The sequence below is a fragment of the Malaclemys terrapin genome, chromosome 2 (assembly GCF_027887155.1).
Source record: "Malaclemys terrapin pileata isolate rMalTer1 chromosome 2, rMalTer1.hap1, whole genome shotgun sequence".
Lineage (NCBI taxonomy): Eukaryota > Metazoa > Chordata > Testudines > Emydidae > Malaclemys > Malaclemys terrapin.
Genome location: NC_071506.1, coordinates 60,832,127 through 60,848,400, shown reverse-complemented (window position 1 = coordinate 60,848,400; position 16,274 = coordinate 60,832,127). Strand labels below are relative to the sequence as shown.

General features: G+C 40.8%; 1 protein-coding gene across 2 annotated transcripts in view; it reads left to right on the top strand.

Moving 5' to 3' along the window:
- The window catches only part of ADHFE1 (alcohol dehydrogenase iron containing 1), a 36,854-nt gene that overhangs the window by 11,611 nt on the left and 8,969 nt on the right, over nt 1-16,274 (top strand). For both annotated transcript variants that reach the window (XM_054018123.1, XM_054018122.1), the window contains exons 5-13: nt 601-755; nt 1,264-1,460; nt 2,802-2,879; nt 5,984-6,089; nt 7,239-7,391; nt 8,975-9,073; nt 10,285-10,363; nt 10,509-10,605; nt 14,855-15,012. In XM_054018123.1, the coding sequence (XP_053874098.1) occupies nt 601-755; nt 1,264-1,460; nt 2,802-2,879; nt 5,984-6,089; nt 7,239-7,391; nt 8,975-9,073; nt 10,285-10,363; nt 10,509-10,605; nt 14,855-15,012 (1,122 nt within the window). The remainder of the gene's footprint in view (nt 1-600; nt 756-1,263; nt 1,461-2,801; nt 2,880-5,983; nt 6,090-7,238; nt 7,392-8,974; nt 9,074-10,284; nt 10,364-10,508; nt 10,606-14,854; nt 15,013-16,274) is intronic.

Sequence of the window (16,274 nt, the reverse complement as noted above, 5' to 3'; positions counted from 1 at the left end):
ACTTCTCCACTTATGCTGCAATGCAAAGTTACTGCCATATAGGAGACCTAGCTTCAATTCATAGACCCAGATGCTCTGGTCCACTTTGTTCACGTTATGTCAGAAACATTAGCTTTTACAGTTAGGCACATACTCTGCTTAATCTGGGCTTTAGGTACTTGGTTTTTAGGCATTCTTTGAAAATCTAGGCTAGATCAATTCTCTGGTGTTGCCCTCTTAGACCTCCTGGGCTGTGTAAATAAATATAAATGTAAAATACTGATTGAAATCTAAGATTTTTTTTTCTATAAACTTGACTAGCACCTGTGTGGCTTTGGCTTGCTGGCTATTCATTCATGGGGCAGCTACTAGTGTACTTCCAGTATCTTGCATGTGTCCTCAATTCTATTGCTTGAGTTATGTTTTAAACTACACCTTTTTCTATAACCCTATATGCATGTGTGAAACATTTTATTTTACTGTATAGATGTTATATACGTTTGTGATGAAAGACCTTATTACAAATATAGTATTTTATATCAAATAATTCGGTTTAATCGGATTGGGGTTTAAATAATGTAGTTCTAGATTTCAGACTTTGTTTTTTAATTGATATTGTAGGACCTGCAGAATCTGGGTGCTAGAAAAGTTTGTGTGATGACAGATAAGAACCTCTGCCAGCTCCCTCCAGTAAAAGCAGTATTGAATTCCTTGACAAAAAATGGAATCACTTTTCAAATGTATGATGATGTCCGGGTGGAGCCAACGGATCAGAGGTACTGTTTGTTTGTTTTTTATATATGCTTCCGAAAACTTATATTCTCGAAGTATCTATTTAGGTTCTTATACCCATCACTATAGTATCTTTTGGTGCATCAATATTACAAAAAAGAACCCCCAGCAGAGAGTCTCAGAGCCCAGGTCCACTGACAGAAGCTCATGGGGCTCACACTGAAGGGCTAAAAATAGCAGTGTAGACCCTCAGGCTGGAGCCCGGGCTCTGAAACCTGGGGAGAAGGGAGGGTCTCGGAGCCTGGGCTCCAGCCTGAACTCGAATGTCTATTTACACTGCTATTTTTAGCCCCATAGCATGAGCCTGAGTCAGTTCACCTGGGCTCTGAAACTTGCTGCTGCAGCGTTTTTTTTTTTTTTTTTTTTTTTTTGCAGTGTAGACGTACCCATAGTGCCTCTGATGTGTCAATGACATGTACATTGAGCTTAACAGTGTTTGCAGAAGTTTGTAAATTGCATGATTTAATGACAAAATCTTCTCTTCCTTCTAAGTTTCATGGATGCCATCACATTTGCTAAAAAGGGGGAGTTTGATGCCTATGTTGCTGTGGGCGGTGGTTCTGTAATAGACACTTGTAAAGCTGCCAACCTGTATTCATCCAGTCCTGAATCAGATTTCTTAGATTACGTCAATGCTCCCATTGGAAAAGGAAAGTCTGTTACTGTGCCTCTCAAGCCATTCATTGCAGGTAAAGAAGCAGAAGTGTGGTGTGTGTTTGTTTTGTTTTTTTCTTCCTTCAAGGCTCTGTGTAAGGTCTTCCTCTTGAATTAAGTTTACCTTTGACCATTTAACCCTCCCCTGGGACCTGCTTCTGCTCCAGTTGAATTTAATTGAAGTTTTGTCAGTGATTTAAATGGGAATGAGATCTTGTTCTTCATCACCAGCTGCTCTTCTTTGAGTTAGTTATTTTACTCCTTTCGGGGGTTCAGAGGATAAAATGACTGCTTCTGTCTGATCCATTGACCCTAGATCTATTAACTGGTTCTGATATACAATACCAAACCAAAGTACACCGTGATGGGAGGAATATAAAATACTCTGATCTGTACAGCCCACTATTAACTATATAATCCTTATGCTATAAGGAATGCATTTTATTGCTTATGTAATTGGACAATGTTTTCTTTCCTTTTTTGATCACTGTGTGTTTTAAGGGTTCAGTATATCAGCATTTTATTAGCATTGACCTACCTAGTCCCAAATACGATAATTGGTGATACATTTATCTAACCAGTTAATTATCTATTACATTCTGGTTTTAGGGCTTGATCCAAAACCCAAAGAAGTGATGGAAAAACTCTTGTTGACTTTAATGGCCTTGAATCATCTCTTAGTAATTGACACATTTCTTTGTTCATACCACCTTTATTATCTTCCATTTAAAACAGCCCTCCCTTTCTTTCATACTTATAAAACCATGTGCAATTAATCCCATGAGGTGGATGATTAACAAAGAATGGTGATTAGTAAAGTTTAAAAGCTGCTTAGATATACAAACCGAGGCACATTAAGCCCAAATCATCATTGTTCCAGCTTCCAAATGCGAAGAGAGCTGCTTTTATTAACAAAATGTTCATTTGCTTCCACCAGTGATGAAAACAACCTGGTTTAAGGTTGGATGCGCAGCAATAGACGTTAATGGTAATTTAAAGGGTCCGTAGCATCCCTTGTCTTGCTGTGCCTTTGTACAGCGCATAGCACTATGGGGCCACAAAACTCTTTATGGCTTTTGGGTGCTACCATGATACAAATATGTAATAATCCTGGACTGTGCCTATGCTAGAAAAGCCATTTCTAAAGTTGATAAAAATGCTGTGCTACTCTTTATATAACATTGTGCTTTGTTTTATGCTAAGTTTAAACTTAAAATACTATCTTCTTTGAGTGCACGTGCCTACTCCTGGGATGCTCCCATTGTGCTATCAGTTGCACTGTCAGCATATCCAAAGAGCGTGACCGTGCAGAGTCCATTTCCAAAAACTCTGGTGACAGGTGAGTAACGTTTTTTTTGTCTGTTCTTCTTTTTAAGTTCCCACGACAGCTGGAACTGGAAGTGAAACCACTGGCATTGCCATTTTTGATTACAAAGAACTAAAAGTAAAAACTGGTAAGACTTTGTCTATTACTTACCTAGACTCTTTTCCAAACTTGCATCATTTTCCTCTGCTATAAGATAAAGAAACACCTTCTGTAATGTCAGCTGTCTTATGTCACTGTATTCAAAAGCTACAGACAAATCTCAGCAGATTAAAGCTTTCTCTCCTGAATGAAATTTTAAAGCAAGTTAGCAATGAAATGCATATATAATACAGCAGCTCATGATTTGAAGGCATAATGGGAAAGTAAAATCTTTGGTGGAATATGTTAAGTGCACAGGAAAGTTCTGCTTATGTTTGGGTTCAGCCAACTGTTCCTTATTTCCTCTTTTTTTTTTTTTCTTCCTCTTTTTAAGACCCCTAGTTCTTTGTTGTATAATTGGGTCCGAATGTTTGTTTTCCTGACTTCTCGGGACCTCATGCCTGCAATGCAGCAAAAGAAAGGGACACTGTCTTCCTTTGACCTTTTCATCCCTGGAAAATAGGATTAAGGCTAAAATGTCATCTTTAAACTTCATAGCTAGTCTGAGATTTTGCTGTGGTCTTTTAACATTGGGTGGCTTTTATGTACCATGTATGTTGCAATATATGGGGCCCAACAGGGCAGATTAAGGAGTTTTAACTCGGATTAGTTGTGATTTCAGTCAGTCTAAAGCATGTAAGTATTATTATTAGCATGTCAAAAGAGCCATCACCAAAGCATCAAGACACAGATACCAAATGCAGCAAAACATCAATTTGTTCTAGAAAATAAACTAAAATTTCCTTCTGCTTGTCTGATGGCTGCTTATTTGTGAGCAGTTAGGTTAAAGATCAGTGTGGCTCGGGCCATTTCACAATCACTTTGACAATGTAGCTGCTGGGGCATTATGGAGTGTTTCCAGCTGAGAGGCAGAGGGTTGCCCTGGGGAATTCACTCCAGGCAAGAGTCACCACTCATGCAGGCTCCATGCTGCAGGAAACATTCTAGTCTTCAGTGTAGCAGACCCTGTAAGCTCATAGAAAAACTACAAGTTTCCAGTTGATAACCATCCTGGGCCCTTGGATTTTTATTTGTGCATGAAAAGTTAGCTGGATTGCAGGGGCTAGTAACCTTGACCAAAGCCATAAGACAAATCAGAAATAAAGGCATAGTTCCCAGATTAGCTGGGGACGGTAAACGGGTTCTAATAAGCAGATTGTCAAAGACTGGGATGTTGGCGGTCAGTTCTAGTGGTTAGAGGAGTGGTGGTGGTCAGGACTAGTGGTTGGAGCCTGAGTTGGGAGCCAGGGGTTGGAGCTGAAGACAGTCAGGAGTCAGGCCAAGGGTCAGAGTCAATAGTTGGGGATGGGGCACGGAAGCAGGGATCTGGAAAGTCAGGAGGGCAGGAACCAAGGCAGGGGTCAGGATTCAGGTGGGAGGGCAGGGTCCGATGTGGAAGTCAGCCAGGGATTCACTTAGTTACTCAAACAACATCTTGGGCTTCTGTCTGGATTAAATAGTGAGTTTGAGCCAATCATAGAGGACAGATGTGTCCTCCAATCAGGAGCTTTGTGGGTAGTGTCTCTGGTGAGCTAGAATCCATCAGCCCACATTCCTTGCTGATAGCAGTGAGCTGCTGGGTGTTGGCTGCGGACCCGCGTTCGAGACCTGCAATCATAGAATCATAGAATATCAAGGTTGGAAGGGACCTCAGGAGGTCATCTAGTCCAACCCCCTGCTCAAAGCAGGACCAATTCCCAACTAAATCATCCCAGCCAGGGCTTTGTCAAGCCTGACCTTAAAAACCTCTGAGGAAGGAGATTCCACCACCTCCCTAAGTAACCCATTCCAGTGCTTCACCACCCTCCTAGTGAAAAAGTTTTTCCGAACATCCAACCTAAACCTCCCCAACTGCAACTTGAGACCATTACTCCTTGTTCTGTCATCTGGTATCACTGAGAACGGTCTAGATCAGGGGTAGGCATCCTCTGGCACGCATGCCGAAGGCGGCACGCGAGCTGATTTTCAGTGGCACTCACGCTGCCCGGGTCCTGGCCACCGGTCCGGGGGGCTCTGCATTTTAATTTAATTTTAAATGAAGCTTCTTAAACATTTTAAAAACCTTATTTACTTTCCATACAATAATAGTTTAGTTATATATTATAGATTTATAGAAAGAGACCTTCTAAAAACGTTAAAATGTATTACCGGCACGCGAAACCTTAAATTAGAGTGAATAAATGAAGACTCGGCACACCACTTCTGAAAGGTTGCCGACCCCTGGTCTAGATCCATCCTCTTTGGAACCCCCTTTCAGGTAGTTGAAAGCAGCTATCAAATCCCCCCTCATTCTTCTCTTCGGCAGACTAAACAATTCCAGTTCCCTCAGCCTCTCCTCACAAGTCATGTGCTCCAGCCCCCTAATCATTTTTGTTGCCCTCCGCTGGACTCTTTCCAATTTTTCCACATCCTCCTTGTAGTGTGGGGCCCAAAACTGGACACAATCCCTGTACAGGTGTGCAGAAACGATTGGTAAATCAGCATCTGAATTATTTTCCACCAAGTTTGACTTCTTAGTTTGGAAGGAATCAATTTCTGTTTCTGCTGGTTGACAGTCTCTTTCTCCTATGCTGGGATGGAAAATATGTAGGGCTGAGTGGATCATTCAATTTCTGTGTCCATTCAGTCTTTGTATCTTCACTCTTTCTGCTGAGTCTGCCAGTGAGGGTGCACCTTTTGGGATGTAGAAACCTGGGACAAGATGAAGAGCATAAGCTCATTTCACTTTAAGGTCTTCATCAGCCAGCATTTAGTAACGCCCTTCGGCAACCGACCTTCCTAAGATGGATTTGAATAGTTGATTTAGAGGTGAAAAACCTATCCCATTACCTGTGTAATTCAGACCCCCAGAAAGATTGTCTTTAAGACTGACAAAGTGAATATTTTTGCAGAATCTTGGTCAGTTTTCTCAATAGAATTTAGATGCATATGCCTTTCAGGCTCTCCCTTTCTTTCTTTTATTATTAATGGCAATCATTTGTCCTGAGACTTTAACTTTTCTTTTACAATTTGAGGATTGAGACTTTGTCTTCTGTGTTGTTTATTGACAACAATCCTTTTTATTAACACACTTTTATAATTCACATGTTTTAGGCATTGCTTCTAGAGCCATTAAGCCCACATTGGGTATGATTGATCCTTTGCATACAATCCATATGCCAGAGCGAGTAGTGGCCAACAGTGGCTTTGATGTGCTTTGGTAAGTAGTCTATGTGGGGTGCTGGATTTGCGGGGAGGAGTCATTTTAACTTAGAAAAACAAATACGGTACTTTAGAGGGAGAAAAAGGACCATTTTCCCTAACATGTCCATTTTCAGTCTGTCTCAGTCCCACCTTCCTGTTTCTTCAATGCACCATTCCCCTCGGTCCTTCTCACCCTTTGAAACAAATCCAAGTGCCTCACTCAGTTGTATAAGATGAAATGTACATTGGATGCATGGACCAAAATACCAACTATCGGATGTGTGAATCCTTGAGACCAGCTTTGAAGGTTTAAATGCTTTGCTGGAGCACAAGCAACACATGGCAAACCTAATTTAGGCTGTCTGACAGACATCTGCTTCTCATGAGCAGAGACTAGAATAGCAGGGACTTTAGGGGTCAGGACCGAAGCGCATTGACATTCCACATTCTGTGGAAGTCTGTGAGGTGCTGAGCGCTGCAGACAAGGTCTCAATCTCCCTCAACTCACAAGACTGGCCCAGTTTGTATTATAGCTGCTCCAAACCAGTGCTTTTAGTACGTTGCTTAGCACAAAAGTTCTTCAAAGTTTTGAAAGACACATTGGAACAATCATAGATTAAGGATTTTAACCGCATAAGATATGCAGAAGATTGGATTCATTGATACAGCTGCTTGTTTATGCAGAGACACCTTAAGGAAATAGATGTTAAAATAGGATGACAAATGTTTTGAAAGTTATAGTTGTGGTATTTCTCAAACTATTAGCTGACTATAGTGTCTGGAAAAATTCATTATTTTTAATGGAATTTAGTTATTTATTTTTAAGCTCTAAATGGTTTGGCTTTAAATGCTTTTCTATTGGTTAAAAATGTAAATAATGCTTATGTTTCATGACTGCCATACTTAGGAGACTTGTCCATCCAGTATTCTTGAATATCAAACTCCCAGTTTTTTAAGGTCAACCTTTAAAAGAAGGTAGATTATTATGTTGATAGTCCTGGAGTCTTTAAATCTCTCCTGTCCTGTAAGAAGGGAATGCCCCTTTTGCAGGAGCTCAATGTTGTTCAATGGAACTGAGCTTGTAAAATGCCAAATCCCTTGCAGGACAGACTGTGTATAGGAGAAAAATGGAACCTTTCCGTTTTCAAGTATTTCTTCCTTTTAGCCACGCACTAGAAGCGTACACTGCTCTTCCTTACAAGATGCGCAGTCCCTGCCCTTCAAATCCAATCAACCGGCCTGCTTACCAAGGCAGCAACCCTATCAGTGATGTCTGGGCTGTCCACGCACTGCGCCTTGTGGCAAAGTATTTGAAAAGGTAATGTATGCCTAGCAACCTTTCACCTTGATGATAGGTTTGATCCTGAACACCTGGCAGGAAGAATGCTGGTGAGGACCTGAGTGCTAGACTCTGAGGGTACATCTACACAGCAAAGAAAAACCCACGGCTGGCTTGTGCCAGCTGACTTGGGATTTCGGGGTACTGGGCTATTTCACTGTTGTGTGGACATCTGGGCTCAGCTGGAGCCCGAACTCTAGAACCTTCTAGTCCCAGAGCTCGGGTTGCAGTCCAAGCCTGGAAGTCTACACAATGAAATAGCCCTGCAGCCTAAGCCCTGCAAATACAAGTCAGCTGGCATGGGCCAGCCATGGGTTTTTCTTTGCTGTGTAGACGTACCCGGCGATGAGGTGAATCGCTATTTTAGGACATCATTTTCTATCCTAGACCCTGGCTTTGTTCTTAGCAAGGCAGAAAATGCCCAATAAAATTGGAACTAGGTTAGGCTGAACAAAGTTGATTTTCAGGGGTGACTTTTTAAAGCAATGCATGAGGATTTAGTTGAGAATCCCCGATGTATAGTCATGAGTTGCACAGCTAAATCCTAGAGCAACGTACCTCTTAATATTCACCTTTCCATAACAACCTTAGGCAGAACACATTATAAGATGACACGTAAGTACTGCTATCATCTGTCTATATGGTTTTCAGTATAGTGAAAGGACATTTATATAAAATACTATGCAAGTACATCAAGTAAACATTCACCTATGAGGTGTTAAAATTATATGTTTGTTTGAAAGTAGCTTATTTAGGGTACAGCCCAAATGGAGAGGCTTTTGTTGACTTCAGTGGGAGATGATCTAGCCTGTGGGTAACTTTCAGCTGTTCTGTTTTTTATAATCTGAGGATCAACACTTTTCCATCTAAAAGGCTTTTATAGCACATAGTTATGCTGACATCCTATTTATTATACCTTTAGGGTGGAATTTGCCCATGAGAGTCTTTCTGTATCATCAAAGTCCTGAAGCAGACCTGGGTGTGAGGAGGGAGAGTGGCTAAAACCCTCTGAAGCTCTGAAGGCGGGCTCCATGCCAGCACCAAATCAGATGATGTTGAGGGAAGAGCTGGGGGAGGTCTGGGATCTGCACTTATGCTAGTAGGCAGGAACCCCTACACAGGGGAAGGGAAGGAACAGTGGCCGTAATTCCAGTTTCTAAACTGACCCAGCTCCTACCTTGGCCCTTATATCAGGGCCAGCTGTGTCCTGATTGGGTGTGGCCACAGCTGTGGCAGCTCTTCACCCCTTTTCTAATTGGGTCGCAGCCACATCCCTCTCCAAGGGCTGCTTTTAACCCCTGCTCTCCTGGAGTGGGGCAGCCAGCCTACTACAATCCCATTTACACAACTGCTGTAGAGTGAAGGGTGAGTTTTGCCTTTACTGAAGTAGTTTCGTGTAAACAGACTCTTTCTCTTTGATTATCTTTCTATCTGATCCTTTGCCCAGCTCTTTTTCCATTTTTATTTTTGTTCCGATTGTATTACCCCAAATGAGCGTTTTCCCCTCTCCTGAGTGTGTCAATGCAGGTGTGGATTTCTTAGTGTTCAATGTTTGTGCACAGAGCTGTCAGAATGCCAGATGATCATGAAGCAAGGGCTAACATGCACCTAGCAAGTGCTTTTGCTGGCATCGGCTTTGGCAACGCTGGTGTTCATCTTTGGTGAGTAGAGGACGTGTGTCAGCCCCTTTCTAAAACCCTGTTTCTTTAGGGTTTGTTTCAAATTGTGTAGGAAGCTTTCAGACAAGCAGTCCCTGAACTAGTGATGTGATAAGATGCTTTGGGCCAGATTGTCATACCCTTCTTCACGTGAAAGAGTACCTTATGTCATGAGTATTCCTACTGAAGTTGATAGGACCCTTTTGTGGAGTAAGGTGGTACTTGTTATTCATAAGGATAACGCAGTCAAGTCTTATGAAAGTTTCTAGGACCATAATTTGACCTACTTTACCTTGCTTGTAGGCACAGGTTGCATAATGTTTTCCTTTTTTATAAAAAAAAAATCAAATGTCAGTGTTCACGCTTCTAAAAATAAATAACACGTTTAACACTCTCAGTTGTGCAGCCCTGTAATAAACACCAATAACACCCCTATAATAACAAGCTAGTGAACATACCCAGAGGAAAAATCTTCTGCCTTTCCTGAATCAAGGCCACATGCAATAAAACTTGTTACTGGGTTAATTGTTTTGCAGACTAAAATGAGCTATAATTACTTAAAGCTCTTTAATTATATCCACAGAAATGTTAATGCCCATCCAAATGAGCTAATGACGGTCACGTCTTCAGTTCAGTAAAGTACATATGAATGTTCCCATTGAAGTCAGTGGCACCACTCCTATGCTCATAATTACGTATGGGCTTAATGTGTTGAATCAAGGCCTAAACCCAAAATTCTACAAAAAATCATTGCAACTCTTTATAAATATTAATCTATTCCGAGCTCGTCTCTGCACTCCTTTGGTTTGATCAAGTAAAATCCCCTTTGTAAATAAACTTCCAAAACTTTCCCTTAAGCACGGTTAGCATAAGAAACTCCCAGATTTTGATAGTAAGGTAAAAAATGTCTAAGGTACTTTGAGCCGACCCCGTTATCCCAGTATCTGAACACCTCGTGATCTTTTAATGTGTGAGCTAGAGAAGTGCTGTGATCTCCAGTTTATAGATCAGGACCTAAGACACAGAGCAACTAAGGGCAAGATTTTTGAAGTTTTCCGATTGGCTTCAGTGGGACTTAGGCTCCTAAATACATTTAAAATTCTGCCCCTCAGTGACTTATCCAAGGTCACACAGGAAGTGTTACAGAGCAAGAAATTGAACTGAGGTCTCCCGAGTCCCAGGCTAGTTCCCTGACCACTTTCTTTCTTCTCCAGCCATGGAATGTCTTACCCTATTTCTGGTTTGGTGAAGAGTTACAAAGCAAAGGATTATAACGTTGATCATCCTCTGGTGGTAAGAACTGATTATTTTCATTTTCTTACATATTCCTAGCTCTTGTACTTACTTTAACAAGCTTTAAATTATGTTAGCCTAACGAATTTATTGTGGCAGCAGTGAGAAGTCTGTCTAATGTGCACTGTGTTTTGTTTTTCTCCAGCCACATGGTCTTTCTGTGGTACTCACCTCCCCCACAGTATTTACTTTCACAGCAGAGATGTGCCCCGAACGGCACTTGGAGGCTGCAGAGATACTAGGTATGAATCTCTCTTCATAAAACCTACTGGTACAAATCAAGTTTGTGACTGGGGTCCCAATGGAGTAATACGATCACTCAATTAGGGTGAACTGCAAAGAATGGAGCAGCCAAACCCCAAAAAGCTGGTGGATATTCCAATACTTAGATTTACCAAATCAGCATAAAATAGCTTCTTTATTACTTTACTAATTACTCAGAAGTCCAAACAACACAGTTCCCTTAAAGTGATCCAGCCTCAGGCCTCCATCCAGGTACCTAAGTCAAATATGATGAAGATTCCTGAAAATCTTATTTCATCACATAAAAGAAAAGGAACAGGCACATTACCTCCTAGGTTATTGAATATTCCAGATCTTACCCAAATACACACTACAGCCAATTCTTATTAACTAAACTAAACTTTATTAAAAAACAAAAGAGAGAGAGAGAGAGAATGGTTAAAAGATCAATATCTATACAGACATGAGTTCAGTTCAGTTAGGTGCAGATTTATATCAGAGATGTTGAGCTTTGTAGTTGCAAAGAGTTTTTAGATATAGTTCATAGGCTATAGTCCAATGTCCAAACATCATATTCAGGACGTACCAGCATAACTGTGACCTCAGTCTTGCGACTCAAACTTCCCCTGATGAAGCCTAAGCAGATCTGAGATAACAGAATCAGGACCCAAGGATCTTTTGTCCAATTTCATGTCCTTTTTGAGAAGTTGGAGTTCAAAGGCAAATTAGGATGACTTTGAAGGAGGTCCATCACCGGTACTTAACTATAGAATTAACATAAGGCAATTTGCTTGTTCCTCTACCATTCACAGATTATTTGCTATACATCTCAAAGAGAGATGAATACAGTGATATCCCGTGTTTACAATTCATTTAAATGCTAGGATGCTCTTCTGATCTCTGAATTATCAGAATACAGCATAGACAGGGACTGTTGATTACATCCTTGACCCTACTCATATATGTGTAAAAACAGAAAAACACAAACATTATCTTCCCAAGTGTCTTTTGAGGGTTATTTATTTTGCGGGATGTTTAACCCTTTCTAGCCATGCATCACAAAGTTCTTTCAAAACTAGCTTTTGGAGGGAGGGGGGGAATCTCGGTATATAAAGCATAAAAAATTGGGTTGTGATCATTCAGAATCTAAAAATTAAGGCTAGATCTGGAGTCTGACTGGGCACAGCACAAGGAGGGATAGTTTGTGTGAAGATGGGGTAATGCTCACCTTTGTCACTTCCCCCAATCCTGGATCCATGGGTCTCCAGGCAGAAGTTAAAGGAGCCTTTAGGTTTCACCCTCTGTCGTTTTAGACTGCAACTTACACTCCAAGGGGTCAAAACTATAGTGAGGAAGTGGTGTAGCATAAGGACATCCCAGCCATGCTCTCCTTTCCCCTCCTCTTATGCTGGAAAGTTAGGTCATATAAGAACGTCTGCTCTAGCGCTGTACTCTCACCTGTTCCATCTTTGCTCTGGGGTGATCATCCTGCAGGTGGGTATGCTAGCTCACAGGCAGGATCTGCTGGTAATGTGGCACATGACAGCAGAGGATCTGACCCTAGAAATCTTCTTTCTAACTGGAAAACTTTCAAATTGAAAACAACTCATGTATGAAATGAAGATTAGCTTGATTTCATTTAGCAGAGAGTAGTTATGACTGATGTCTCTGGTGTGTATGAAGGGAAGACACTTAGGAGTAGATAGCATAAAGCAGGGGTCAGCAACGTTCGGCACGCGGCTCGCCAAGATAAGCACCCTAGCGGGCCGGGCCAGGTTTATTTTCCTGCTGACGTGGCGGGTTCGGCTGATCGCGGCCCCCACTGGCCGCGGTTCGCCGTCCCGGGCCAATGGGGGCAGCGAGAAGCCGTGGCCAGCACGTCGCTCGCCCGCGCCGCTTCTCGCCACCCCCATTGGCCCGGAACAGCGAACCGTGGCCAGTGGGGGCCGCGATCAGCCGAACCTGCCGCGTCAGCAGGTAAATAAAACTGGCCCGGCCCGCCAGTGTGCTTACGTGCCGAACGTTGCCGACCCCTGGCATAAAGCATAGGGAGCTTTAAGTACACTTACATCTGCATTAGCTAAAAGGAAGTGATTATAAAACAAACACAGTTAAACACTTGCAAGCAGGAAACATGTTGAAAGAGGAAATATTTTCCTTCACAGTGGATAATTAATTCTGTACAACTCAATGCTACAAAATATCCAGAAACTTGGTAGGTTTCAAGAAAAGATTAGACCTTTAGATGGATTGTGAGAATGTCTATACTTACTTTAAAAAGGACATATACAACATTAGAAGGGATTTAGACACTTCTGCTTCAGAACATGGAGTTAGAAAGAATCTTCCCCTACTGGCAGATGATTCTGTAATTGCTGGATATGGGGTTTCTTATCGTCTGATTATATATAGCAATTCCTACGTCCCTACCAGAAGCCCTTCAATAATAACCTTTATTCAAATGGTAATATACTCTGTCTTATACATTGGCTGAGAAAATACTAAAAATATGTATCTTATATGGCCAGCTCAGAGTATCTGGCATTGCAATTCTTAGTTACATTTGACTTCCTCAATGGAAATTCAACTGGTTACTGTCTGCTTTGCTGTTATATAAAGGATTCTGTATAAAATGAATCAAGTGTGTATAAGTGAACTTGTTGATTCTCATCTTGGGTATTTACTTTGGGACCATAATTCAGTGTCCAAGTGACTGTAGTAGCTGATTCAAATATGTTAGGTTGCCAAACACCATGCCTAGCGGTAAAGTAGTAACAAACAGCCATGTTTATGTATATGTACAGCTACAGATTTGAGTACAGCCAAATAAAAGCTTAATGCCTCTCCTGATGGAAATAGGGGTGTGTGGCCGTAGATTTATTACAGTAAAGGAAATATAAGTGCAGCCTGAAGAGTGATGCATTCTTTAGGTTAGCAAAAGACTGGTCCCTGGAACAATAACATTTGGGGTGTTTTTCATCACCTTTTTAGTCTGGCTTTTCAGACCTCCTCTTCTCTTCCTCATTCGTTTCTTTCCTTTCCTTCTCTTTTGCTACTATCTGATCATTCCTGGAGCCCTTATATTCTAACTGCCCTTTATACTGCAACACAGAGAATGGCCATTGACTGCGTGGCAATAATTCCAGTAGCATGAAACTTCATATGAGACTCCATCATGCTTCATCACCTAATCCCTTATAGACACTGCCATCTTGCTACTTTACTATCCAAACATCTAAGCCCCCTGAAATGAGTTTGTTGTCCTCCCATTAGCTTTAAACTGTTTTGACTGTTGCACTGAGTTCTTGGAGAACCAGAGTGCATTTTCCTGTAGTTATATTTCACATTTACTCATTTTTCAGTAAACTGCATGAGACAAGTTCAGTTCTGGTATAACTCCATTGACTTAATTGGATTTACACTAGGAATGAATTTGGCCCAAATGGTTAAAAATAAAACTTGGGATGTTTTTCTTGCCTTTATGCATGTACATCTTTCCCATTTCTAACGGAGCTATGGACACCCAGGGAGGGAGGGGGAATAGCCTTTTTCTAAGAAACATCTGTAGCTTTTCCATAAATGTTGACTTTAACCTCCTTTTCATAGCTGTTTCTAGGACTGTAATTCCTCGTCTTCTATTTAATCTACCTATTTATTCTAATCTATATTATATCATACTAACTAATATATTATCCAAACACCTGAGGTAGCTCCACCCATAGAGCCCCCTTCCTTCCCTCCGCCCCCTTCCGCCCTTTTGAATGCTTGTCAACATAAAATTGAGAAGGGGGAGGGAATCATTAGTCATTGGTTCGCACATCCTCTAGATGTCAGCAAACTCAAGGCTTTGAAAAAATGAGTATATGGCACTTTGTCCCTAAAAATAAATATTATGGCTATCCGCTGACACTGATCTGGTCTAACTTCCTTTCCACACTGCTTCCAGCAATTAGTCTGACTGAGAAGTGCTTTTCCAGGCAAGTACAGTGGGAGAGGAAGTTAACTTGACAAGGCAGTTAGTCTTTCTAGCAGCAGTGAACTTTCCTCTCCTGATTTTGTTTTATTCCATCTCTACAAACTAGTCTAACTGCAAAATGAAGATAGAGATTCCCCTTTTTTATTTGGGGTTGCCTTTAGCGAGTAGGCTGTTATATGTGGATATATGCCGCTGCTATTATGATTAAATTAAATCCAGAACAGCCTCCTCCTCTTTCTCCACCCTACAGTCAAAGCTTTGTCTTATTTTAGGAGCTGACATCCGCACTGCCAAAATCAAAGATGCTGGGCTTATTTTGGCAGACACGCTCCGGAAATTCTTATTTGATCTGAATGTTGATGATGGCTTAGCTGCAATTGGTTATTCTAAAGCAGATATCCCTGCTTTAGTGAAAGGCACTCTCCCTCAGGTAAGACAGAAAACACAGGTGATTTTTTCCTAAAAAGCAAACTTTTAAAACATTTTCTTTTAAAATAAATGTTCCATTTAGCAGTTTTAAATGGAGAGAATGATAGTCAGTTCTCTTCTCCTGGTACAGATTGGGTTTTCTTTGCAGTGAGATAGTGTGTGTGTATGTGTGTGTGTGTGTGTGTGTGTGTGTGTGTGTGTGTGGTGTTTGGTCTTCATCTATCATTCATTCATCTTCAAAAGAGAGGTTAATTATTAGAGCTGGTCAAATAATGCAACATGCACATTTTTTCAGGTGGGAAAAGGAACATGTTTTTGCAGAATTGTTTGTGAAAAATGTTCCCATTTTTTTATCTAGCTGTTCTAATTATACAGGCAAGTAAGTTTCTATCTGATTCTTTTATAAGACTGCTATGTGCTAAGAATGATTAAACTTGCTTTGCATTAGATTTTCCCTACCAAGGAGTTTCAATACTCTTCTAGATGGCTTTGTTCCACTGCCCTCCATCTGAATTTGAACTAATGTCCTCCTGGAATGAAACAGTTTACACTTTTAATACCCTTTATATTTTTATACTCACAAAAAACATTTCAAGTAAGATGGACTGAAATTAGAGGAAAATTCATTAATTCCCAAGTAAATGAGGACATATTCTGAAGATTTGTCATGCTGAAAAAAATTAAAAATTTTCACTTTCTTATAACATCTATAAACCTCAAAGCCTGTTACAAAAGATGTCCTCATTCCCATTTTACAGGAGGGGAAGTGACTTGATCAAGGTGTCAAACTGATTAGTGGCAAAATGTGCAATAAAACAGAGGTCTCTTGCTCCCGAACTGATGCCCTGCTAAATGTGTGTGACAGGACTTTTTGACAGTTTGTGTTGATAAATATGTTGGTCCTTTAAAGTATTACTTTTTACAGATAATTATAAACACAACATCCCAAGGAAGTATATTTTTTTGTTGTTGCTTTGCTGAGATTCACCTGTGGCTTGGGTTTTTTTTTTTCTCATCTGTAACTGATTATTAATTCAGAAGCCCATCTTAATTTACTGTCCTTTTACTGCGCATATATAACAAGGCGAGCTAATGTGTTTTCAAACCCTAATTTAGTATACAAAGTATAATGTGGTCCAAATTCATTTGCTACTACCTGTGTAATACGTTACCTACAAGGGGATTTCAAACAGTTAACTCTTTGATATTTTTTCTTTTGATCCAGCCATCAGTTTTCTTTGGAACACCAGCACCACCTATTAA